Source organism: the organism of the source record quoted next, unplaced genomic scaffold (assembly GCF_019419815.1).
Source record: "Pyrus x bretschneideri cultivar Hongxiangsu unplaced genomic scaffold, Pyrus_bretschneideri_v1 Contig78, whole genome shotgun sequence".
Lineage (NCBI taxonomy): Eukaryota > Viridiplantae > Streptophyta > Magnoliopsida > Rosales > Rosaceae > Pyrus > Pyrus x bretschneideri.
In genome coordinates, this window is record NW_025999818.1 from 1,259,880 (window position 1) to 1,287,716 (window position 27,837).

The 27,837-nt window shown below is 37.2% G+C and overlaps 2 protein-coding genes across 4 annotated transcripts; one reads left to right on the forward strand and one right to left on the reverse strand.

Annotated features, from left to right (window-relative positions):
• Positions 1–11,498: 11,498 nt before the first annotated feature.
• LOC125472958 (protein CELLULOSE SYNTHASE INTERACTIVE 3-like) lies at positions 11,499–20,796 on the forward strand. Of its 3 annotated transcripts, none has more exons than XM_048575128.1 (8): positions 11,499–11,678; positions 11,972–12,206; positions 12,615–12,711; positions 12,957–16,023; positions 16,135–18,679; positions 18,820–19,274; positions 19,856–19,972; positions 20,336–20,796. In XM_048575128.1, the coding sequence occupies exons 4-8, from the start codon at positions 12,976–12,978 to the stop codon at positions 20,495–20,497; spliced, it is 6,327 nt and encodes a 2,108-aa protein (XP_048431085.1). In that variant the 5' UTR covers positions 11,499–11,678; positions 11,972–12,206; positions 12,615–12,711; positions 12,957–12,975; the 3' UTR covers positions 20,498–20,796. The 3 variants fall into 3 exon arrangements, with proteins under 3 accessions (XP_048431085.1, XP_048431088.1, XP_048431087.1); XM_048575130.1 differs by lacking the exon at positions 11,499–11,678 and adding an exon at positions 11,715–11,818; XM_048575131.1 differs by lacking the exon at positions 11,972–12,206.
• On the reverse strand, positions 20,748–25,850 carry LOC103967506 (replication factor C subunit 3). The gene is made up of 9 exons (XM_048575132.1): positions 25,529–25,850; positions 24,884–25,100; positions 22,799–22,887; positions 22,482–22,641; positions 22,189–22,270; positions 21,770–21,899; positions 21,593–21,656; positions 21,443–21,511; positions 20,748–21,133 (listed from the first exon to the last, which is right to left on the reverse strand). The coding sequence occupies exons 1-9, from the start codon at positions 25,713–25,715 to the stop codon at positions 21,034–21,036; spliced, it is 1,098 nt and encodes a 365-aa protein (XP_048431089.1). The 5' UTR covers positions 25,716–25,850; the 3' UTR covers positions 20,748–21,033.
• Between the last annotated feature and the right edge of the window lie 1,987 nt (positions 25,851–27,837).

Genomic DNA, 27,837 nt, shown 5'->3' on the forward strand with positions numbered 1-27,837 from the left:
CATTTAATTTTTTTAATGAACAATTGGCTGATCAAATTGATATTAATGGACGGTATGGATTTTGCAGCAGGACGATTGGGTTCTTTGCCGTGTGCATAACAAGAAGGGCCCTGTGGGTGCGGAGCTTTGGCTACGGCAGCAACAAATGACGAGTCATAACATGAGCAGGGGCTCGGAATTCCAGCAGTGGAATCTGCAGAATCTGACGTGTCCTTTCTATCCGGCGGCGTCAAGCTTCTCAGAAAAGGTGGTGTTGCCGGAGTGCACGGGGGAGGTGGAGAACGAGGACTTGTGGGATGAGTTGGAGAAGGGCCCAGGACTGCCGTATGATGATTACATGGAGGAACGGGGTGCCGAAGAATCTGACATGTCCTCCCCAAATAGCTCATAGCCTTTGTATAAATCAATACCTTCTAAGTTAGTTTGACAGTTCACATATCCATGAAATATACAATTCCACAAATTTTCAGCAGCCACTAAACTCCTAACATATGCTAAATTAGTAAATTTCAGCACCCAAACCAACACGTACAATCCCTTCAAAGGGAAAGTTAAGTCAAATTCTACATGATTCAGTGCTTCACCTGGGAAGGTAAGATCTAACCTTGGTTAAGATATAATTAAGTCAAGGATTAATCATTAAAGCAAGGGGATAAAAGATAATCCCACAACACAAACAAGCCTAGAAGGGCAGCTTTCCACATAAACTTGCAATTGTCTAAATTTTCCCAGAATCATATCATTCATCACCAGTCACAAAAAGGATGAATGAATGATGCTGCCTTTTTAGTGCTTTTAAAGGCGTTCACTTCCATCATTACTTCAACATATTTCTGGTTTTAAGTGGTATTAATCAACTGATCATTCCACTAATTGGGACTTTGCTCCTACTCAACATATAAAGAATCATCCACCCTAGTAAACCTTTTTCTTCTTCTTAAAATTACGACGCTCATGAAATTACCACCCATTTAGTACTATGATTTGGTGGTATTCTTCTTCACTTGTAAGTGAGAGGTCTTAGGCTCGAATCTCGTAGATGGCGAATTCGATAACAAATTAAGTTGTCTATTGTGTGGTTTAGCCGAACTTCCCCTCCTCTTAGTGTAAAATATATCGTTGTACTAAAAAATATTACGACCCTCGTAAAATTATTCGACTTTTGTATTTTTAGTTTAAAGTTTAGCATAAATAAGCTTATAACTCCCTTTTTTTATACGTGTGGCATTTTATTTTAAATTAATTTTCTCATTTTCTCTCCCTACACTACACACTTTTGTTGAGTTTTGGCATCGAACTGAATGAATCAAAAGAAAACCTACATACAAATGTGTGTGCAAAATAGAGATAAGGTGTGTGAAAAACACTTTTCTTTCATCATATGATTAAACTACTGTAAAAATGCAAGATAAAAACATGAGAGCTTCAACAGTGTATCACTACCATCACATTTTATTCAAAACGAGAGTCATCTTAATCGCTAATTTATTTCATTTAATCATTCAACCACAAATCATACATCTACAAAAATTGTACATCTTAAAGGCTACCATGGGCTATAGCCCAAGTAGCTTTCGGTGAAAAATAAATTTTATATGCAATTTTTGTGATTTTGAAAATAGTCTGTTATATATTTAGTCATTAATTCTAATATTTTTAGTTTAATTATATAAAATTATATAATATAGTTTACAAACCATATCTTTTTCTTAAATCATTTTTTTCATCGCTTCTTGTACATATATATTTCAAATTTGGATTTGTTTGAATTTTAACACCTATTTGTTTAGTAATGAAAAGTTATTGGTTCAACTTCTGAAAATTTTCTTAAGCTAGCTGATACTGTGAAAAATACATTATCAAGTTTATTTGGTTAGAAAGATTTAAACATTTAGGGGGGTGTATTCAATTGGGAATTTGAGAGATTTTAATGGATTTATAAATTTATAGATTTTTACGGAGTTTAACTGATTTGTAGAGATTCTATGTAAAATTTTGATTCAACTCCCTCGAAATCTCATGGGAAGAGGTGATATTTGTGGATGCTTAAATTACATTACAAAATCTCTCCAATTCCCTCTAATTCTTCAACTTTTCCAAATTTTCTAAATTCTAATTCTAATTGAATATACTTGGAGTGTTATAAACTTCTTTAAAATTATAATTGAATACACCCAGATTTATAAGGATTTTAATAAACTATTTAAAATTATAATTGAATACACCCAGATTTCTAAGGATTTTAATAAACTATCTTAAAATCTTGATTGAATACACATTGAATTTTAGAGAATCACTTAAAATCCTGATTGAATACACCTAGATTCATTAAAAGAATTAAAATCTTTCAAAATTTCAATTGAATACACCTCCCTTAAGCTAGCTCACTCAATGAAAAATTCTTAACTCGGCTCTTGTGTCCGTGGAGATGAAATAATTACATGAACGACAAATGGAACTTTTTATTCTTTTAATAGCAAGATTTGGCCGTTGAATAAACAAATCGTTTTGGTGACAATTAACTAATAATTATATTATATATATCGGAAGATCTGTGGTCAGCTTCCTTCCAACAACAACGTGTAATACTTTGTTGTATCAGGTTAATTAACTTTCCCTAGTAATTAACCATTAATTAACATGCAAAGGATGTCTGTTATGTCTTGTATTCCAGACTGATCTACCAGTCCACTCATAAATCCAAATTCCAATTAAGGTCGATGCAAACTATGCATTATAACAACTCGTCAATAACAGAAAAGCAATTTTGTTGCGCGCAAGTAGGGCAATTTTCAGCTGTTGATACAGAGCCAACAATTAATTAATGCAACTGCTTGCGCATCAGCGATTGTCTCTAACTTAAGTGTAATTCTATCGTTTTAAGTGGAAATAAAATAGCCTACGATAGTAACTCGACGAAAGTATCACAAAATATTGGTCATTCGTGGCAACATGAAAGTAACACTACCTAGTTCAACAACCAAACTATTGAAGATTTCTTTTTTAACTAAAATAAATCTAATGGCAAATAATATCTATTTTATTGAAAAATTTAACATGTTATCAAATTGTTCATCTAAAGCATTGAAGAGGTACATTTTTATTTATTAAATTATATGGTGTTATTGTTGAAGATTGTAGCTGATGCGAACTAAGTAAGCACACAAATTAAAACCCTCTTGTGACAATTGTAGTATATGAATAAGTAGGGATCGTTCTTAACTGGGGATTAGGAGGGATTGCAAAATCACTTGGAAACTGACTCAAAAACGTAAAATAAAGTTTGAAACACTAAACTAGACTCAAGGAATGCAAAACTAAACAATAAAAACACTAAAACAAATCAAAAGACTCAAAACAGCCCCAAAACACTCAAAACTGCCTTAAAATCACTTTCTGGGCAGTTTTGAGCACTTTGACAACTTTGGACGAATTTGGGTAATAGAATGAATCAAAATGCTTAAAAACACAAACTAAGACACTTTCTAACTAAATTGGACACTAAAGTAAAGGGGGATTGAGGTTTTGACGAAAATAAATTAAATGCACAGATTGTAAATTTAAGGCAGATTCTAAATATAAATTTGATGAAAATATGGATGATGGAATAGCTAAGGGGTTTTTCTCCACACATGTCACACTTGCATACAATTTGATTTTCAGTTGGTCTTTCGATGAATTATGAAACTCAACACTCCGGGTTAATTAGGTCCGCTTAAATTAACCGTCAAGTTCTCCTTAAGTTAATGAATTGGATGGGTTAGCGCAACGCAATTCAAAACATTCTCCAAAAGTCCTTTACGTGAAAAGCACAATAAAGATACAATCAAAGATCATTAAGCATCATGAAAACTATAAGTGTTGACGAGGCATTCGTTACTATGATGAGCATGAAACTAGTGCCAAGAATTCATTTAACGCGATTGTTTATAAGCAACCTCCACTACTTGTGAATATAAATTCATAACTATTAGGTGAAACTCACTTATATTCTAGCGTCATATTCATGCATGAAAATTAAGCGTGCACTCTCAATAAACATACACAAATAAGTTATCAATCAAACAGTTAAACGAATTGAATCCAACATTCATGAAATTCCAACCAAAAGTAATCAATTCATATTGCAAGCATAAACATGGTTTCGAATCACCCCCTAGCTAACTAGGGGGATTTAGCCTCTCATGTTCACAAAAAGAGAATTACAAATGAATTTAAACATAAAGCACAAAGGATTTATTACACCTAGAACGCCCAACGAATCCACGTGAATTGGTGCGCGTCGAAGCTCCTCTTTCCTCTTCTCCTTGCTGCGGCAGAGAGGTTTTCTTGTGTTTTTGGATGGATTTAAGGATGTTTGGTGGTGCGGCAAGGTTATGGGGTGGTGTAGGGAGGTGTGTAAGGTGGTGGAGAGTGGTGGAGAGGCTGCGGCAAAGCTTGGAAGTGGCTGGAATGGAGGGGGAGATGGAAAGGTGGCTGCGGCAATAGGAGAAATTAGGGTGTATGGATGCTACGGCCTATATGAATTAGGGTCAATGATGAAGTATATGGTGCGGCTGATGAGAAGAATAATATGAATGGAAGAGAAGCTAGGGTTAAGAATAAAAGGTACGGCTCAGATTAGAAGTTAGAAGGCTTAGGGTTTTTGGATGATAGATGGAAGATGCGGCTGATTGGGGAGTTAGGGTGTATTCTTGCGGCTTAGGGAGGAAATCAGTTTATGGTGGCTGATATGGATAATGGAGCAATGGGAGATGCGGCTAAGATGGTAGAACCTAGGGTTTGAAAAATGTTTTTGTTCCAGAAATTAACCCTAGCTTATTTTTATTAACTAAAATAAATTCAAAGGCTTCTAGAATTTAGGAAAAATCAGAAATTAAAGGGGGAAAGATTAAAGGGTGCGGCTGCTATGTAATTAGGGTGATTAGGGTTAGGGTTTTTGTGCATAAAATGGGACCAAAGTACCCTCCCTTGCACAGCAAGGGAAGGAAAGAAGGGGAAAGGCACGGCTTAGGGCTAGAATTTGGGCTAAGGCCTTTGTTTTGGGTCCTAAAGTGCATACGAGGCCTATAAAGTGGCTAGAAAATATGGACGTTTAGATTAGGAAAGGTTACCAAAACGGGAAACTTAGGTTTAACTTTCCTACTTCAAGTAGGAATCCTTGTTTGAGTAGAATTCCTCGTTTTGGTAAGAATTCATCGTTGGAGTAGGAATTCGCCGTTTCTTCACGTCTTCAACTCATTCATTCCTCTTTTGCTCCAAAAAGCTCCTATTTGCATCTTCTTGCACACTTTGGCCTTATAATCTGAAAATACACAAAAGTGGCCTTAAACACTAAAACAACTAAGTAAACACAACATAACTGCACGAGAACAAGCTAATTAAGTCGCATGAATATGCTCCTATCAGTAGCTCATGGGATGGTTGTTCAAGATTGTATTTTCCTTAGGTCCACCTAATGTGACAGCTTGTTCTGAACTTTTCGTATCGTAGGGGTGAAATGATGGTTTTGCCCCTAGTATGTTTGTTTCGTTGTGTGGTCGTTTTTGGAATTTGGTTGGTTGATTTTGGACCACACACACACCCACACTCATTCCTCTCTCTCTGCCCTGTCATGTATCTGTCTCTCTCTCTCTCTTTCTCTCTTTTCTTCACCATACGTACGGACAACACCAAAACCATTGGAAATGTTACGGATCGAGGAAACAAATTACATATTTGTGCTCGTGAGGTTTTTGGGAGTTTAACCATACCCATTTCAGGTAAGGGAACCCTTGTTTTCACGTCAAACCCAAGAGGTGTAAATCGGGGTACTGTTCATGCACACGTTAATTCTTGTGTTTTTGGGAATTTCAAGCTTGTAGGAAGCTTGGTGAGGTCCTTAGGAGGCTCAGGGTGGTTCATTTGAAGGTTTTGGATGTCGGGATAGTGAGTTGCAGGTTTGGTCGGATTTGGTGGAGTTTTCCTGGCAAGATTCCGTTGGTTTTAGTGCTTGAAAGTGGTAAGAATTTGTTCCTCTAGTTGTAAGCTTCATTTTGGTACCAATTTTGTGAAATTTGGGTGAAAAACGAGTGAGATACGAAGTTTGGAAGTTTTCCCGGTTTTCCGGCGACTGCGACGGTGCCGGAGTTTGGCTGGAGAAGATGATGGAATATTCCGTCAGTTTGGACGGAATATTCCTAACGGCATTAACGGAATCTGTTAGACTTAACGAAATATTCCTGACGACATTAACTGACGCCGTCAGTGTGCCAGACACGTGTCTGCGCGTGGGCGACGCGTGTGGCCGTGCCTTGGCTGGCGCGTGGGGGAGCGTGCGCTGTCAGAAAATTAGTTTAAAAATATAAGGATGTTCGTGAGGTTGAGTAGATCACGTTAGTGTATTCATACACCCCATTTGAGCTTTGTATGAGAAGTTATTTCGTAATGTTGGTTATGTGCTTTAAAATTAACGTTTTTATAGTTGTTTCGCATATAGGTGAGACCTATCCTGAGGACGAGCGCAGTCACTCGAGGCAAGGGGGTTATGACCTTTCTACATACCAGTGAGTGGGCCTTTGGTTTTCCGTATATACCTATATACTTATGATTTTTCCCAGAAAATGAAAGGAAACGTTTATATGTTTTAAATGCCATGAACTGCAATTGCATATTTACTTATGCATTAGTAGTTGCATATATATATATATGTGTGTGTGTGTGTGTGTGTGTTTGGTGTTGCGGAGGCACAGGTAAGTGCCAGGTAAGTTATGGTTTATGTTTGCGTTTAGTAGTGAATTGAGATGCATAGAGAGTTCATAACCTACACCCACGGTGTTAGTGCTCCCGCCCAGAGTTGGGCACAGTCCTTCACGTGATGTTCACCTCTTGCACCACACGCTCATCTTGGATCCAAGTTAGATGCATAGTTCTGTCGTACAGACCACTTTAGGTGGTTCCGACTAGTAGGTGACCCGCGATTATTCACCCAGTCTTCACGTGATCGTAGCACTTGAGCGTACTTATTTACACCCAGTCTTATCGTACAGACCACTTTAGGTGGTTCCGACTCGTGTGCAGGTGTAGGTAGTGAGTTGGAGATTTGAGCTCTAGATTCAGCCGTACAGGTCACGCTAGGTGACTTTGGCTGACAGATTACATGGCATTGATTGGCATTACCTGAGTACTTGCATTTTATTTAGAGGCATTTGACATGGCATATTTCTGAGCATGACTTATATATATATGTATATATTCTATTTTCTGGGAAGTATACAGGTTTTACGGTGAGGGGTTAGAACTTTGTTTATGAAATGATTTTCGAAAAGCTTTGTTTTTGCCCACTCACGCTTTCTGTTTTGCGCCCCTTCAGGTTCTAGTTTGGCTAGCACTTTTGGTGGCTCCTCAGAGGATTTCTCGGCTTATCTAACAGATTATCACCAGTGTAGGACCACCTTTGGGTGTGTTTATTTAGTGTTGTTTATCCCGGACTGCACTAGGTCTTCCGTGCTCTGAACATTGTTTTTCACACTTACGCTTGCACATATATGTTATTTATGCAGTGTATAGCTTGGTTTTTATTTATTCGTACTTTTATTATTATTTCTTAGCTTCCGCACTATGCACATGGTTACATCACTTCCACGTGACGGCCAACATGCCCTAATCTCGGTCGGGGTGTGTCACCTAATGCTTGAACAAATGGGTGATTAATATATCTACATTATTTTATATATTTTATTTATTAATTTATTTATTCTTAACGAATGTTGTATTTTCTAAACAGAATTTTTTTGAGCGCCAAGTATTTTATTTATTGCGTCATATTTATAATTATAATTATGTGTTGGCATGTTTTCTTTAGATGGGACCAAGAAAATTTTAACTTACTACAATATAGAGTTTATTTCAACACATAACTGATTCTAAGTTGAGACCGAAATTTTTTATAATTTTAAAGAGGTTATTTCATCATAGAATATTATTTTAAAAGAATTTTACTATAATATATTATGTCACATATAATATCTAATACATAGACATTGTTTTCAATACACATCACCAAGATTCATTTTGTAAATTGAGGATTTTGTTTGTGACACACATTAAATATATATATATATATAGGAAACTGTTATTAACATTCTAAAAATCTCAATCTACACTTCTTATAAATGTATTTTTCTTTCTAACTATTGAATGTTTGGAGTGCAAAATGAGAATTTTGAAGTGTCAATAACATTTCCCTATACATAACAATTACATATTTATAATATTACATATTATTTTAGTAATTTGTATTAATCATATAGTAGATTCCAGACAATTTTATTATATTTATCATTGATCTCCAGGATTAGATTTGATCTTGGCGTGCTTAATGAAGGTTTAAGGCACTTGGCTAACACTATTAAACACCAATTAATTTGTTGTAAAGTGGAAAAGGAAACCTTTATTAATCAACACTAACCTTTACTTGGATTAGCAATAACTTCCATCACACACATGAAAACTAGACAACTCACAAACCATCCATCAAAGTGTTTTTATATAAACAAACAATAATATATTCACTAAGGAGGTGGAAGAGTGGTACAATAGGCTTGCCATAATAATATGTTTCAACTTTGTTTTTAGTGAGAATCGAACATAAAACCTTTCACCAAGTGAATAAGAATATTACTAGACCGTAGTACTAAGTGACTCCATCAAAGTATTCTCAAGCCCCTAACCACGTCAAGTGATATAGTGATAAAGGCGTGGACTGCGACTCTCCAATAAAAAAAAAAAAAAAAAAAAATCATGATTTGCCACCCATTATTCTCTTTTCGAAAAGAAAAAGAAAAAAGTATTCTCAAACCCCTTACGTTTACCATTTTATCCTTGTCCCACGTAGGGAACATTTTACCATACCGGTAACTCAAAACAAAATTTCACTAGACGACAACAACATGGCAACTGAAAACAAAAGTATCCCCATCAGAATTAAAAGAAAAAAAAAATAAAAACAAATTATTTAATTAGAAAAAATCCAAGCTAGCACAAATGCCGAAGAGCAAACAATTGGCTTAACTTACCGGCTGAGCCCTTCATCCAATTGCCTTCTTTCTCTTCTAACCAACCTTTTTTTTTTTTTTTTTATTTCAAAAACTTCTAACCAACTTCCTATTACCAAAAGATCAAAAGGAAATTTAACGAAAAGTTTCCAGTACTATTTACTTTAACGAAAAATCATAATTTTACATTAAAAAGTCAATCATGGTACTATTCACTTTACATTTTATTTGATCCTTATCGTTAAAACTCAAAGTTTTTAAACTATTTTTATTAGTTTCCTAAAATCAAAACTTTAGTATGCACCCCTCTATAATATACATTAATATTCAAGTGCCACATAATTTTTTTTTCTCAAATAAAATTGTCAAATAAGTCCTTAAATTTAAAAGATAACTGTTATTAACACTTTATAATTCTTATTTTGCACTCTTTTGAAGTATATTTTCTTTTTCTTTTTTTTTTTAAAAAAAAGGGGACAAGTGGTGTCAAGCCACTATTATTCACCTATTTGGGTCCCGGAGAGGCTATGGGGAATTTTAGCCTGTTTTTTAGCAGCAGTCAAGCAGACTCACTAACTTAGAGTATCGAACTCGGACCTCCCACATTTTTTTGTTTATTGAAGACCTCCCACATTTTTTAAAGTATATTTTATTTCTAAATATAAAAAGTTTAAAATGCGAAATGAAAATTTTAGAGTACTAATAATAAATTCAAATTAAAAAATAGTAACACTATAAATTTAGAGACTCGTTGTCACATCCCCGCCCGGGGCGGATCACTTCCCGGGCCCACTCCACCACCGTAGCACGATATTGTCCGCTTTGGGCTTACCACTCCCTCACGGTTTTGTTTTTGGGAACTCACAAGCAACTTCCCAGTGGGTCACCCATCATGGGATTGCTATAGCCCCCTTCTCGCTTAACTTCGGAGTTCCCACGGAACCCGAAGCCAGTGAGCTCCCAAAAGGCCTCGTGCTAGGTAGGGATGGGAATATACATATAAGGATCACTCCCCTGGGCGATGTGGGATCTTACAATCCACCCCCCTTAGGGGCCCGACATCCTCGTCGGCACACCACAACAAGGGTTAGGCTCTGATACCAATTGACACATCCCGGCCCGGGGCGGATCACTTCCCAGGCTCGCTCCACCACCGTAGCACGATATTGTCCGCTTTGGGCTTACCACTCCCTCACGGTTTTGTTTTTGGGAACTCACAAGCAACTTCCCAGTGGGTCACCCATCATGGGATTGCTATAACCCCCTTCTCGCTTAACTTCGGAGTTCCTACGGAACCCGAAGCCAGTGAGCTCCCAAAAGGCCTCGTGCTAGGTAGGGATGAGAATATACATAGAAGGATCACTCCCCTGGGCAATGTGGGATCTTACACTCGCTGTCTCACTTCTTTTTATTATCACTAGCATAGGGGCACACACAAAGTGTGTGAGAAAAATTTTTATTTTTGTTTTTGAAATACAAGGAGAAAGGAACAGAGTGATAGAGAATGTGGGAGTAAGAATTTTTTTATATTTTAATTTTAATTTTTTTTAATTAGAGATTTGTTAGGATTACATGTAAGTGAGTCTTTGAAAAAAAAACAGCAAAATTTGGTTGTGTGAAATTACATTTATGCCCCATATTTCTTATTCATGTTCTGTTTTAATTAAAGGGTTAAACTGGTAATTTCATAAGATTTTTGTTGATAATAAGTGTTTTATTAATTAATAGAGATAATTAGTCTTTCTCAACTTTTTTTTTTTCAAAGTTAAAATATTAAAAAAAAGCTCACATAATGGAAAATAGTAAACAAATACTAAGATTTGTTGAATATGTTGGAGCAAAATTGTAACAAATTTTAGTTTTCAAATTGAAATTGCCATATGGTCCAACAAATTTGTATTTGTAGAAACTGTTGAAGATGATATAAAGGCTCGTTTACTTATTAGTAATGCGAATGAAAAAGCAGGAATAGGTTCCTTTCATGATTTTTCTTGTGTTTACTTGCCTGTAATTTGATTACCTAAAATTCATTATGAAAATAACCCAATTTCAAGAATTTGATTAACTAGAGGGAGGTGTTTATCCAATTCCTTTGCTTTACTTTTTCTCATTTCGAAGATATTTGATTTGTTAACTTCCCATTACTAATAAGTAAACGGGCCTTAAATTTTTAGGAGTTAAATATTCTTTGATTGCTAAATGTTAACGCATAATGAAATTTATAATAAAATGTATTACATATTGACATAGTTTTATTGGGTGTTGAGTTCCACATATATTTTAGGAGACGATATATAAGTTTTAGGAAAAAAAAATCCACAAATCAAAGTTAAACAAATTTTAAATTTCAGAAAATAAAATAATAATTTTTGAGTTTAATTAAAAAAATTTCAAACAGCGTAACTAAAAATAATCTATCTACAAATCGAAAAAAATTGGGTAAAAAGACAGACAGGACAAAGAAAAAAAAGAAAAAACCAAAAATGCACAAACATGGAAAGGAAACGAAAAGACTCAAGACTCTCTCTCTGTCACTCTGTGCTCCCTCCATTTCCACACTCACTCTCTCTCCGTCGGCTTCTTCTTCCTTCTTCGCGTAGCTCCCGCGTCCAGGTCGTTTGAGGGCACTGAATCTATTTCCAGGTAGTTTTGTTTCGGGAATCACAATTTTACGCATTTTTGTTTCGAACAATTTGTGTAAAATTTGATTTGCAAATGGACGATTTTGTTGCCCTAGATTCTGTGATGCTGCTGTGATCTGATCTTGGAACTTGTCCTTAATTGTATTTAATGCTTGTGTTTCTGTAAATTTGCTATTAGTTACGTTGTTTGTACTGAATTTTAGTTAATCCAATTAGTAAATTTTGCTAACTGTGATTTGTGGGCATGAAGATCTGATCATTTGGTTCAATTTTGGATTGTTTTTTGGTGTGCAGAGTGTTGGGTTCGATTTGGAGTGGGAAGTCAGTTTGCATTGTGTGGGGTTGCACTGTAGCATTGTACCTTTTTGAACAGTGTTAGTGTGTTTGTAAAGTATATGTGTTTGTGTTGAAGGAAAGCTGGGATTGGATGGTGAGGTGATGATGTGATGCTACTTAAGCAGAGAAACTGGGTTTTAGGATAGTCGGAAGGAGGGGAGTTCTTTGACATTTGCATTATTGGTAGACTGAGGTATTTTTCTTTGATCTCCATAAGTTGTATTTGTTTCGTATTTATCTGGTTTTTGAAAATTTTCTTGTTGGGCAGAGTACCTTTTTTATAATTTGGTTGTGATCTTTAAGGGCCATGATGATTTTCTTTTTCGTGCTTTTCAATAGGGATAAAAATCAAACAGAGGGAATAGAGATGAAAGGAAGGAGAGGAGAGGGAAGAAGAGAGCAAAAATATATATAGAATGAAACTAAAAACCTTATAGTTGTTTTTAGGTTGTGTTAAAAGTCATTAGATGTATTTTTCCGTATTAAAAAAACAAACCATTACCATAGTTTTGATGAAATAGTGTCAAGTATTTGCAGCTTCAGGTCACCCAATTTTAAGGTTGTTTCATTTGATGAACAATTAAAATATTTTAATTTTCAGGTGGGCAAGGAGAAATATGAAGGTGGCATACGGTGCAAATATCAAAGTCTCCCTCCCCTGAACTGCGATCCTTATCTTCTTCTACTTCACAGTCTAGGTTAGACATGTTCTATTTGCTTGGTCTCTTTAACTGTGGTGACAAATTGGTCTTTGATAGTTCAGAAAATGAATGAAGCACTGATAAATTTTACTTGAGTGCTCCTGAAGTTTTGTATTTTTTATTTTATCCCAATTTTTATAAATAAGCTGGAGAAACAAAATCGAATCATCTTTAAACTCTTTAGTTGCACAATTGTTGATTATTCCTTTGCAATATATTCAAATGGTTCATGTTTCACCCAGGGTTTTAAGGGAACCAGCAATGGATGATGAAGAAGGTACAATGGCAAGAGTTGCTCAATTTGTCGAGCAACTACATGCCAGCATGTCTACACCGAAAGAAAAAGAACTTATTACAGCACGTTTGCTAGGTATTTCCAAAGCAAGAAAGGATGCAAGAACAATTATTGGTTCGCATTCCCAGGCAATGCCATTGTTCATAAGCATTCTCAGGAACGGCACCCCTGCAGCAAAAGTTAATGTGGCTGCAACTTTGAGTGTCCTGTGTAAAGATGAAGACTTGCGTCTTAAAGTACTTCTAGGCGGATGCATCCCTGCTTTACTCTCACTTTTGAAGTCTGAATCAATTGAGGCTAGGAAGGCAGCAGCAGAAGCTATATACGAAGTTTCCTCTGGTGGGCTTTCAGATGATCATGTAGGCATAAAAATATTTATTACAGAAGGTGTAGTACCAAACTTGTGGAATCAACTCAATCCGAAGAGCAAGCAGGACAAAGTGGTTGAAGGTTTTGTGACAGGGGCTTTGAGAAATCTTTGTGGTGACAAGGATGGTTACTGGAGAGCAACACTTGAGGCTGGTGGAGTAGATATCATTGTGGGTCTTCTGTCTTCTGACAATGCTGCTGCCCAGTCCAATGCTGCCTCCCTTTTGGCCCGTCTTATGTTGGCTTTCAGTGATAGCATCCCCAAAGTAATAGATTCTGGAGCTGTCAAAGCTTTGCTTTGGCTTGTGGGTCAGGAAAATGATGTTTCTGTTCGTGCTAGTGCTGCTGATGCTCTGGAAGCCCTTTCTTCAAAGTCAACTGGGGCTAAAAAAGCTATTGTGAATGCAGATGGTCTTCCAGTTCTAATTGGGGCTATAGTTGCTCCATCTAAAGAGTGCATGCAGGGTGAGTGTGGGCAGGCTCTTCAAGACCATGCCACACGGGCTTTAGCAAATATTTGTGGCGGGATGTCTGCTTTAATTTTGTATCTTGGAGAACTTTCACAGTCACCTCGCCTAGCTGCCCCGGTTGCTGATATTATTGGAGCTCTTGCATACGCACTGATGGTCTTTGAGCACAATTCTGGTGCGGATCAGGAATCTGTTAATGTAACAAAGATAGAGGATATTCTTGTAAAGCTGCTAAAGCCTCGGGACAATAAGCTTGTTCAAGAGCGTGTCCTTGAGGCCATGGCTAGTCTATATGGCAACAACTATCTCTCCAGTTGGCTCAATCATGCACAAGCAAAGAAGGTGCTCATTGGACTTATAACAATGGCTGCTGTTGACGTGCAAGAGTATCTTATACCCTCTTTGACAAGCTTATGCTGTGATGGTGTTGGCATATGGGAGTCCATTGGCAAAAGAGAAGGAATTCAGTTACTTATTTCACTGTTGGGGTTATCCAGTGAGCAGCATCAAGAATATGCTGTTCAGTTGCTGGCCATCTTAACTGACCAAGTTGATGACAGCAAGTGGGCTATTACTGCTGCCGGTGGGATTCCTCCTCTGGTACAGTTATTAGAGACGGGTTCTCAGAAGGCAAAAGAGGATGCCGCTCATGTGTTGTGGAATTTGTGCTGTCACAGTGAAGATATTCGTGCATGTGTTGAAAGTGCAGGAGCCATCCCAGCATTTTTATGGCTTCTAAAAAGTGGTGGGTCAAGAGGACAAGAAGCATCAGCCAAGGCACTCACAAAGCTTGTCCGGACAGCTGATTCTGCCACCATTAATCAGTTGTTAGCTTTGCTCCTCGGTGACTCTCCAAGCTCAAAGGCCCACACTATCAGGGTATTGGGTCATGCTCTCATAATGGCCTCACACAAGGATCTTGTGCATAAAGGTTCAGCAGCAAATAAAGGGCTGAGGTCTCTTGTCCAGGTTCTCAATTCATCAAATGAAGAAACTCAAGAGTATGCTGCTTCTGTCCTAGCTGATCTATTCAGCACAAGACAAGATATTTGTGATACTCTTGCAACTGATGAGATCGTGCATCCTTGCATGAAGCTATTGACCAGCAACACACAAGGTGTTGCAACACAATCAGCTCGAGCATTGGGTGCTCTGTCCCGTCCTACGAAGACCAAACCAAGAAGCAAGATGTCTTATATTGCAGAAGGTGATGTCAAACCCCTTATCAGACTTGCTAAAACTTCTTCCATTGATGCTGTTGAAATTGCAGTTGCCGCACTTGCCAATCTTCTCTCTGATCCCCAGATTGCTGCAGAAGCCCTGGCAGAAGATGTTGTTTCAGCTTTGATAAGAGTACTGGGTGATGGAACTTCAGAAGGTAAGAAGAATGCATCCCGTGCGCTTCATCAATTGCTGAAGCATTTTCCAATTGGTGATGTGCTCACAGGAAATGCTCAGTGTCGTTTTGCTATGCTTGCTATTGTTGATTCCTTAAATGCATTGGATTTGGATGGGACTGATGCTGCAGATGCTTTAGAAGTAGTTTCCCTTTTGGCTAGAACAAAACAGGGCGTGAACTTCACTTACCCTCCATGGTCTGCCCTTGCTGAAGTTCCATCAAGCTTAGAACCTCTTGTTCGCTGCCTGGCTGAAGGGCCTCCCCCGCTTCAGGATAAGGCAATAGAAATTTTGTCTAGGCTTTGTGGTGAGCAGCCAGTTGTGCTTGGTGATCTATTGATTGAAAGATCAAGATCTCTTGGTTCACTAGCTAACAGGGTAATGAACTCATCTAGTCTAGAAATCAGAGTTGGAGGAGCTGCATTACTTATTTGTGCAGCAAAAGAGCACAAACAGAAGGCACTCGAAGTACTTGATGTGTCAGGATATTTGGAACCATTAACATATGCTTTAGTGGACATGGTGAAGCGAAAGTCTAGCTGCTCCTTTCCAGAAATTGAAGTCAGAACTCCTAGAGGTTTTATTGAAAGAACTGCATTCCACGAAGGCGATGAGTTTGATGTCCCTGATCCAGCCATTGTTTTGGGGGGTACTGTTGCCTTGTGGTTGCTATGCATAATTGGTTCCTTTCATGCCAAGAGCAAACTCACCATTATGGAAGCTGGTGGTCTTGAGGTTCTATCTGAAAAGCTTGCAGGTTACACTTCCAATCCACAGGTATAAAGTATTTAGCTTCATAGTTGTAGTTCCATGTTTAGATACTTTTTGGTACAGATATTTGAAATATAAATTTTTGTAGCTTACTAGATTGGTCATCTTTATGAACAGGCAGAATATGAGGATACAGAAGGTATATGGATTAGTGCCCTGGTCCTGGCTATTCTGTTCGAAGATGCAAATGTTGTTCTGTCACCTGTAACAATGCGCATCATTCCTTCACTTGCTCTTCTTTTGAAATCGGATGAGATGATTGATAGGTTCTTTGCTGCCCAGTCAATGGCCACTCTTGTTTATAATGGTAGTAAAGGAATAATTCTTGCCCTTGCAAATTCAGGTGCTGTTGCTGGATTGATAACTCTTATTGGTTATGTAGAGTCCGACGTGCCTAACCTTGTTACTTTATCAGAAGAGTTTTCTCTGGTGCGAAATCCTGATCAAGTTGTTTTGGAGTGCCTTTTTGATTTTGAAGACATAAGAGTTGGATCAACAGCACGTAAATCTATACCTCTCTTGGTGGATCTCTTGAGACCAATGCCAGAACGGCCCGGTGCCCCTCCAATTGCTGTTAAACTCTTGACTCGTATTGCCAATGGAAGTGATACAAATAAGTTAATTGTGGGTGAAGCTGGAGCTCTGGATGCTCTGACAAAGTACCTGTCTCTAAGTCCACAAGACTCCACCGAAGCCACAATAACTGAATTATTCAGAATATTATTTAGCAATCCTGATCTCATTCGATATGAAGCATCAGCTAGTTCATTGAATCAACTCATAGCTGTTTTGCGACTGGGTTCAAGAAATGCAAGATATAGTGCTGCCAGAGCTCTTCATGAACTATTTGGTGCTGAGAACATTAGAGATTCTGATTTAGCCAGGCACTCAATTCAGCCTTTGGTTGACATGCTTAATGCTGCATCAGAGAGTGAACAAGAGGCTGCCCTCATTGCGTTAATAAAGTTGACTTCAGGAAATTCTTCTAAAGCAGCTTTGTTGACTGATGTGGAGGGAAATCCAATGGAGAGTTTGTACAAAATACTGTCTTCTGCTTCATCCTTGGAATTAAAGAGAACTGCTGCACAACTCTGTTATACTTTGTTTGATAATACTGAAGTCAGAGGAAATCCAATTGCCTCAGAATGCATAGAGCCCCTTATATCACTGATGCATTCTGATGCTACTACAGCTGTAGAAGCTGGAGTTTGTGCTTTTGAAAAATTGTTGGATGATGAACACCGGGTGGAGCTTGCAATGGCCTATAATGTTGTGGATCTCCTTGTTGGATTAGTTTCTGGAACAAGCATGCAGCTCATTGAGGCCAGTGTCTGTTCTCTCGTAAAGTTGGGGAAAGACCGGACCCCATGCAAATTGGATATGGTCAATGCTGGAATCATTGATAAATGTCTTGAACTACTACCTGTTGCACCCAGTTCATTATGCTCTTCCATAGCTGAATTGTTCCGCATTTTAACAAACAGTAATGCAATTGCTAGAAGTTTGGCTGCTGCACAAATTGTAGAACCTCTTTTTATAGTTTTACAACATCCAGATTTCAGTTTATGGGGACAGCACAGTGCATTACAAGCACTAGTAAATATTTTGGAGAAGCCACAGAGCCTTGCAACGTTAAAGCTTACACCTAGCCAAGTGATCGAGCCTCTTATTTCATTTCTGGAATCCCCATCTCAAGCCATTCAGCAGCTTGGCACAGAATTGCTATCTCATCTTCTTGCACAAGAACATTTTCAGCTAGATATTACAACAAAAAATGCAGTTGTTCCACTTGTTCAGCTTGCAGGAATTGGAATATTAAACTTACAGCAGACAGCGGTAAAGGCATTGGAAATAATCTCCACAAGCTGGCCAAAGGCAGTTGCTGATGCTGGTGGTATATTTGAGCTTGGAAAGGTTATTATTCAAGATGACCCTCAGCCACCTCATGCCCTGTGGGAATCAGCTGCTTTAGTTCTCTCAAATGTTCTGCACTTCAACGCTGAATACTATTTTAAGGTTCCTGTGGTGGTTCTTGTTAAAATGTTGCATTCAACAGTGGACAGCACCATCACGGTGGCCCTCAATGCTTTGCTTGTTCATGAAAGGAGTGATAATTTAAGTGCTGAACAGATGACTGATGGTGGTGCTGTAGAAGCCTTGTTGGACCTTTTACGGTCTCATCAATGCGAAGAAGCATCTGGAAGATTACTTGAAGCTCTATTTAACAATGTCAGGATACGACAAATGAAGGTCTCTAAGTATGCAATAGCACCGCTATCACAGTATCTGTTGCATCCACAAACCAAATCAGAGTCTGGAAAACTTCTTGCTGCTCTTGCTCTTGGAGACCTTTCCCAACATGAAGGGCTTGCGAGAGCCAGAGATTCCGTTTCTGCGTGTCGTGCATTGGTAAGCTTGCTTGAAGAACAGCCAACAGAAGAGATGAAAATGGTGTCAATTTGTGCATTGCAAAACTTCGTCATGAACAGCCGAACTAATAGGCGAGCTGTCGCAGAAGCAGGGGGCATACTGATTATTCAAGAACTACTACTGTCTCCCAATGCAGAAACTGCTGGGCAGGCAGCATTGCTTATCAAATTTTTGTTTTCTAATCATACACTCCAAGAGTATGTATCAAATGAACTTATCAGATCTTTGACAGGTAATTCACGTTTGCATCATTATTTGGTTTCGAATGCTGATTTTTCCCCTATAAACTAAAAGACTGACATATGATATTCATCAACTTCCCTTTATTTCTTTCTTCTGTTGACTTTCTGGATCCAATGCCGTGTCTTGCAGCTGCATTGGAGAGAGAGTTGTGGTCCTCAGCAACTATTAATGAAGAGGTCTTGAGAGCCTTACATATGATATTCGTCAACTTCCCAAAGCTCCATATTTCTGAAGCAGCAACTCTCTGCATTCCCAATTTGATCGGAATTCTTAAATCTGGTAGTGACACGGCTCAGGATGTTGTTTTGGACACCCTTTCCCTGTTGAGACATTCTTGGTCAACTATGCCAATAGATATTGCAAAGTCTCAGGCTGTGATTGCTGCTGAAGCCATTCCCATCCTACAAATGCTCATGAAAACCTGTCCTCCAAGTTTCCATGAGAGAGCAGACAGCCTGTTGCATTGCTTACCAGGTTGTTTGACGGTTACAATTAAGCGGGGGAACAACCTTAAACAGGCCATGGGAGGCACAAATGCTTTTTGTCGATTGACAATAGGCAATGGCCCTCCTCGACAAACCAAGGTAATGGTTCCATAGACTAGTTATGTACAACATGAAAAAAAAGAAACTGTCTATTGCATAACTTACATGTATTAAATCTTTGTTCTTCTTTTCATTCTTTTCCTCCATTTATGAGGTGTGGTTGAAGCCTCTTTAGAGGACCTGACAAATCTTAGGGGCATACGGTACCCTTAATCCCATAAATACTGGATATTGGATAATTACCAGGGACCCCCTGGGTTTGGCTCTCAAGGGATTAGCACTGATTGTGTATGAAAATAAATTTATACTATTGCTACTGCGATGACTTTGCAGCATCTAAAATCTGCAATAGAATTTTGATAACATAGCAATGCCTGCAGGTTCCCTACCGTATATTGGTTTTGTGAAGATTTACCGATTATTATTTTTCTTTGAACCAAAATTTTATTTTATTTGTCTATTTATAAATAGAAAGAGTGAGCATAGTGCATTTGACAACAACTCTACTGTTTCAAATCCTTTGATAAAGAAGTCCCATGTTGTGCATATAATTTGTGATGCTTTATTATCCTCTCTATGCTTACAGCTTTATGTTATACACAATGTTGTTTCGACATTAGGTAGTGAGCCACAGTACCTCTCCTGAGTGGAAAGAAGGCTTTACGTGGGCATTTGATGTGCCTCCAAAGGGACAGAAACTCCATATCATTTGCAAAAGCAAAAATACCTTCGGAAAGGTAATAACTTTTCATTTTAGATTTGCAAATCGCAAGCAGGATGAGTTATTCATTCGATTTTGTTATTTAATTTTTAATTATCATGAATCGTTTGTGCTCGACTGATGAGAACGAAGTTAAATGCTCTTGTTTCCTGTTAGGCTTTTGATTGTTGACGTATAGTTTTAATAGGGTGGGTTTAAATCTCAGCAAACAATGATGAATGGGCGATAACTCTGGTTTAAATCTTACACATATGATCAGTAAACTTTCCTGCCTTGATAGCAGCCATTGGTGCGCTAATTAGTTACACCCCACCGCTATTTTTGCTTTTCATTTCGTGATGGTGGTTGGTGAGCCTTGTGTTTTTCTTTTGTTTCTCAGACAAATCTGGGAAGAGTGACGATCCAAATTGACAAAGTCGTTAGTGAAGGAGTATACAGTGGATTGTTCAGTCTAAATCATGACAGCAACAAGGATGGGTCTTCCCGTACACTAGAGATCGAGATTATCTGGTCAAACAGAATGGCTGACGAAGAAACATGAACGAGTACTGAAGTCTGGTGCGGCGCAGTCTCCTCATAAAGCCGGGAATGCCGGATTGACGATCCAAATGGGGAAAAGGAGGCTGGCTTGCTTGTAATTAGTTTTTGTGTTTTGAAGGTCCAGTTTTGTAGTTTGAAATATTTAAGCTGCTTCAGGTAATTGTAAATTAAATTTGATAAGTGGAAACGCGTTCCCACGTTTTAAGGGAATCTAAAAGTTGAATAGAAGTTTGTACAGGTCAGCCTGTAGGTGCTAGCAACTCGAAGATTTTAATAAGATTGGAGTTTGAATTTCTCGTACGCATACGGTTTGAGAATTAGTTCGACATTATACTCGTGCTCGTGCTCGTGCTCGGGACATGTTTGACGCTTACTCATGTCCAGATTCGCAACCATAAACACAACAGCTCTCAATGGTTTCCCAGGATTCTACTGAAGTTTGAAAACTAGACACAAGGTTATATAACATCCTGACATCCTCCTGACGTTTGCATTAACGGAGTAATGGACCAAAACCTGCATATTAGACGAGCACAATTACTTCGCAGCAGCAACAAGTGCAGATCGAGCTTTTGTGAAAGTGGCTATCAGTGATCCGAGTTGCAACTTATCGTTGCACCCAAAGGTCAACCTGTACCTGCAAACGTATAAATACTGATTAGTGTAAATTCAGCTTATAGCCAGTTCCAGTTTTCAAGTTTTAACAGTCAATTTGCAAATTGAACAAAATAACAATCTTCGGTATCATATATTGGCAAGTAATTTCCGCAAACGCATTATTTCCTTCTCCACTTTTCTGAACAAAACCAATGCACGCTATTGTTTATTATGTTGTGACCAAGTACGGCCAGTACCATGTTGCAATGAACTTGGCCGCCTAATTTGTAGAGTCCATAATGAAGAAAACAATAAGCAAATGAAAACAGTGCAAGACCAAAATACTTACTCTATGTCAGCTAAATCGTTAATCAACTGAACGCGAACATCTGCTGGCATCTGAATCTTAAAAACGAACCTGTTCAAAGAAAGCAGTGTAGGTGAGAGATGAAGCAAACAAAATGACACGAGAAAATGTAGAAAAATGTGTAACACTTACATGGTCACTTCTCTTACAATATCTATCAAAGCCAATCCTTTTCTTGCTTTCATATCAGATATTGCTGCAATACATGAAGTGTGCAAAGTAAATACTAAATAACTCTTCCCAGTGACATACTGTTCCTGCCTTGAGAATAGAATTATAAGTACATAAATAAATAAGACGGTTGAATACTTTTGAAACTCTCAGCAAATGATTCGTTCAAAAGCCAGTAAGACATTTGCTCAATATCTTTGGGCAATGGATTTCCTGTGCAAAGATATACTGCTTCTTCAGTTATCTGCTGTGAAGCCATATGAGTTGACTGCGTACATTGAAATAGGAATGACGTCAAGATCTATTTGTGAATTTAAAAATAAAAAATAAAAAATTCAAATCCATGGGACAAGTAATTTGAATTTCTGCTAAAATATATTTTACTTCTAGAGTCCTAATATTGGAGACTATTTACAATGCTCATCTGAAGGCATCAAGTAAAAAAGGGTTATTTCTCTATCCCGCCATTTTATGAATCAATACATTGACACACAGATTTTGAACAGCAAAAGAGAAAGTGAAAAAGACAAATGTAACATCTGAGTAGAGATTATAACCTGCAAAATGTTCAAAGCCTTTCTCATGTCACCATTGCTAAGCCGTACAACTGCCACTAAACCACTCGCAGGCACATCAAGCCTAGTCCAATCAATAAATGTCAACTTATCAATATATTTCTGACTGAAGCCAGGCATCAAAAGCTACGACCATAATGCTTACTAGTGAACCACAGTTCTATAATTTTATTCGCCTTGGCTACCCAATGACATGTTTAGAATATTTCATTGTTCTTGAAGCATTTCAAATCAATATACAGGGAAAAAATTGCTGGTAAGAGAACAGTGCTTACCCTTCAGCCTCTATAACATGTTTAAGTCTCTCCGAGACATGAAACTCCTCTAGTGGAGCAAATCGAAAACGAGTACATCTGGATTGTAATGCTGGAATAATCTTGTTGACATGATTGCAGATTAGTGAGAACCTAGTGTTCTTTGTGTATTTCTCAATCACTGCACCAAAACAAAAGTACAGAAGAAATAAGTATCAGTGAAATAACTTCGAACTGACAAAACCTACTGCATTAAAACAATTTATACCTCTTCGCAAAGCAAATTGAGTATCAAAACTTCGAACTGACAAAACCTACTGCATTAAAACAATTTATACCTCTTCGCAAAGCAAATTGAGCATCCTTTGTCATAGCATCTGCCTCATCCAGCAAGACCATTTTGACAGATGACTTTGCACTCTCACCCCTAAACAGACATAGTCAGACTATAAGTTTTGATTACAAGGCTAATTGTTATACAACACACAGAAATTGGAATCAAATAAGATCACGATGCATAGCCATCTTTGGGGGTCTGAAGTCTTAGAAGGGAGATACATTCATTAGAGCTGGAAAACAACCAGCAGGCCAAACCCAGATATCACCGAAAATATTTCTATTTATAACTTCTAACTCTTAGAATTTTTTTTTGAAGTCCGGACACGAGGTCTGACTATTAAGTATGAAACGTAGTTCTAATAGTAATCAATTTCATATATTCCGTGCTCCAGATACTAGAATGAATATCCGACGAAGTAAAACCATCTCTATCAAGATGACAGACCCATTCTCTGTACTCTCCATAGGATCATTTATACCAAGTCACACACTCATTAAAATGGCCGTGATCTGTCATTAAGTGCGACTATCTCCACTATAGAAATAAAAAAAGGAAAGAAGGAACAAATTCATTAATAAATACTAGAAACAAAGGGTAGGCTTTCTACATATGTATCGTTCAAAACAATGATTTTTATCAGCTATAACAAAGAAATAAACTTCATAAAAGTCGAAATATGAAGAAATAGGTATGCCTAGATACTTTATTCTATGGATAAAGGATCTAATTGATAGAAGAAGTGCCGTAAAGATCAATTCACGAGGTTTTGGTCCGATACAATAAGAACTGCTTGCTTATGTCATGATCCCCTAAGGTATTGTGCAGCGGTGTAGCATTAGATCCCAATGATAGTAAGTCTTTTCCTTCTTATGAAGGAAGGTCTTTTTCAAATATTCTATATCAATTTATATATGAAACTGAGATAGTTACCTTTCAGAAAATTAGAATGATAGTGAAACATAGAAAAGCATAACATGAGTTATTTGGCATATTTTGATTCCTATACATCCACTCATGTGGTACTTCATTATATGATATATATAAGAATTATACGATATATATAAGATCCATCTGTATAGATATCATCATCTACATCCAGAAAGCCGTATGCTTTGAAAGAAGCTTGTACAATTTGGGAAGGGGTTTTGATTGATCAAAAAGAAGAGTCTACTTCAACCGATATGCCCTTAGGCAATATGCCCTTAGGCACGGCCATACATAACATAGAAATCACACTTAGAAAGGGTGGACAATTAGCTAGAGCAGCAGGTGCTGTAGCGAAGAGGGGAAATCGGCCACATTAAAATTTGGAAGAAGCTTGTACAGTTTGGGAAGGGGTTTTGATTGATCAAAAAGAAGAATCTACTTCAACCGATATGCCCTTAGGCACGGCCATACATAACATAGAAATCACACTTGGAAAGGGTTGACAATTAGCTAGAGCAGCAAGTGCTGTAGCAAAACTGATTCCAAAAGACAATTAGCTAGAGCAGAAGGTGCTGCAGTGAAACCACATTAAAATTACCTTTGGGGAGGTCCGTTTGATATCCAAAAACTGCTCAGCAACAGTCGGACAAGTGGGGAATGTTGGGGTGAACCATAAAAGTTTGGGTAAAGCCGGATCTAAATGTTGGCTAGAGACTTAGGCCAAAAATAAGGATACATTCTGGGAAAATAAAACTTCCATCGAAGAGAAGCAAATGAAAGGCTTTCATAAAAAATCTTGTAGAATCGAGAATGAAGTTTTCATTTTGTACATGTCAGATCATGAATTAGTAACTACATCCAATCTCGAAAAAATCCCAATTCTTTCAAACTTTCTCTTTTTGGAATGGAATTTTTACGGAATCCCCATGAATAGGATCAAACCTTATTCCATGGTATTTACATGGGATTCCTCTTTCTTATTCTTAAACAAGTCCCCGAGAGGGCTTAGTTGATCCACGATTTATGTTTTGTCTTTTGTTTCCTTTTCGTTTGTTTCGAGAAATATATCGATCAATTCCGATTCTTTCTTTTCTATTGATTCTTTTCCGATCAAGATAGACATTAACAAAATGATGATAACAAATTGAAGTCTTACCCAAACGAGAAACTCTGCGTGCTAGCAAAATCTTGAATCTGTTGTCGCACAACATCGATCCCCCTGTCATCGGATGCATTCAACTCCAAAATCATATTGTGGTACTGTGCTCCATACAGCTTGCGTGCCACAGCAAGTATCGTTGAAGTTTTGCCAGTTCCAGGAGGACCATACAATAGGAGGTGTGGCAATCGGTTCTCACTAGTGAGCCTATCAACTATTCACCCCACCAAAAAAACATATGAGTGAATGTATAACTTTAACAATTAAAAATGAATGATAACTACATATAGCACTAAGATTATCGAAAATGATAGACTCCCATAATTGCTGCAGCTCATGCCGAAAACCGAAACATTAGGAAAATCAAGCCGAAACCCTAGGCTCTCTTTACATTCATGGCAAGCAGGGGAAAATTAAAAGGGAAACCGGGCTGCTTTTCTATAATTTCTCCATCTCTGAAATATATTCATGCATACGAATGTATACACACAAATCAACATCTTTTATTCCCAGATTTTCTCGCCAACCAAACACTACAGTAACTAATTATAGTAGAGAGAAACCGAAAAAGCAAAATCAACATAAACCCTAAAAAGTTCCAACACTTGATACCAACAATCATGGGAAGAAGGAATTGCTTACTGGTGTCGACAATGTCGCGGTGAGCAGCGACGTCCGCGAGGGAATGAGGGCGGTACTTCTCGACCCACGGCGTGGCTTTGCCGTGGGAAGGGGCAGCGACGGCGACGTTTTTGCCTTTGTTGTTGCTGGTTTTTAGAGATGAATTGTCATCTTCGTCGATGTCCATGAGAGTGCTTGGCTCCGCCATGGTTGAGTGTGGAGTCCACTGGTTAGCTGCTCTCCTCTCGCAGTCGCTGTGAAGAGAATCGAGGGTTTCAGTGACCTCAGCAATGGCGCCAACTTGAATTTTTTTTCATATCGTGGGCGGGATTTACCCTTTCTAGTTTCTACACTTTATATATTTGTTTACTATTTATAAAAATTGATATAAAGGTGGACGACCCAGAGAAGTAGGCATTGACCGTCAATTAGACTGGCAATTTCTGACACGACCCGATAATCCGACACGATATGATACGAAATTAACAAGTGTTCGGGTCGACACGATAACGAATCGGGTCATTATTGGATAACCCGATAAGCACCTGTTAAGATAACGGGTTGATTCGGGTATACACATGGGTAACACAATACACGATAAGCAGAATATTATTTTAATAATTTTATAATCTTAAAAAAATACTGTAATAATTATATACATTAATTTAACAATTTTATACCCTTAAAAACTATAATAAATATAGATATATATATATATATATAAAATTAACTATAAAGTCTATAATAATTATAATAATTATATATACTATAATAATTATACCCCCAAAATATTAACTATCTATAATAATTATATATATATATATATATTAAATTTTGAATTAAATTTTATAAAAACTATAATAATTATTAATTAATATGCATGATGCATGATGCATCCATTGATTTGATTCCATTCCATTCCTGCAGCCTTTTTTGAAGAAAAATGGCGGGAAAATAAAAATGATAAGAAAAGTTGAAAATGAAACAAAAAAGTGAGGGAATTAGGAAAAGATGCTGGAGGGAAAAGTGAAAATTATAAGAAAAGTTGAAAAGGAAATAAAAAAAAGAGGGAAAAATGAAAATTAATAGAAGTGGTGAGAAATTTTTTTTTTTTTTTTTTTTTTGAAGTTATTAACTTTTTATCACATATATGACATATCTCACTATTTTTATAATGACACACGTGATGTATTACTCCGTGTACCAGTCAATTATATGTACAAAATAAATAGATTTAAATCTACTTAATAAATATATATATATATACACACACCATTGGAACTTGATGGGATACGAATTCTCCAAAACTAATTTCAACAATCCCAACCGTCAAACTTGTTTGTATATGCTTTGAGATCACATCAGCAAAAAATCGCAAAAAACAAACATTCAGAGATCAAGTAACATGACAAAGCTTTTCGACGGTTATAAACGAAAAATCACGATTTAACGGTTATTTTAACTTCGATTTGGATGATTTTTTATAGCTACACTCCTTGACCCTATATGAATTCAATGAATCAATTCGATCTTCAATTTAAAATATTTACACAAGTGGATACCACAAAATCTTATGTTATACTTGATGAAAGTATAAATAAACTCTAAGTGTTAGTTAATCTATCGTTTTTATGGGATACGAATTCTCTTAAACTAATTTCAACGATTCCAACCGTTAAACTTGTTTGTATATGCTTTGAGATTACATCAGCAAAAAATCACAAAAAACAAACATTCAGAGATTAAGTAACGAGACAAAACTTTTCGAGGTTTATAAACGAAAAATCACGATTTAACGGTTATTTTAACTCTGATTTTGATGATTTTTTACGGCTACACTCCTTGACCCTATATGAATACAATGAATGAATTCGATCTTCAATTTAAAATATTTACACAAGTGGATACCACAAAATCTTATGTTATACTTAATGAAAGTATAAATAAACTCTAAGTGTTAGTTAATCTATCGTTTTGATGGGATACGAATTCTCCAAAACTAATTTCAATGATCCAAACCATCAAACTTGTTTGTATATGCTTGGAGATCACATCAGCAAAAAATCACAAAAAACAAACATTCAGAGATCAAGTAACATGACAAAGCTTTTTTACGGTTATAAACGAAAAATCACGATTTAACGGTTATTTTAACTCCAATTTTGATGATTTTTTACAGCTACACTCCTTGACCCTATATGAATACAATGAATGAATTCGATCTTCAATTTAAAATATTTACACAAGTGGATACCACAAAATCTTATGTTATACTTAATGAAAGTATAAATAAACTCTAAGTGTTAGTCAATCTATCGTTTTGATGGAAT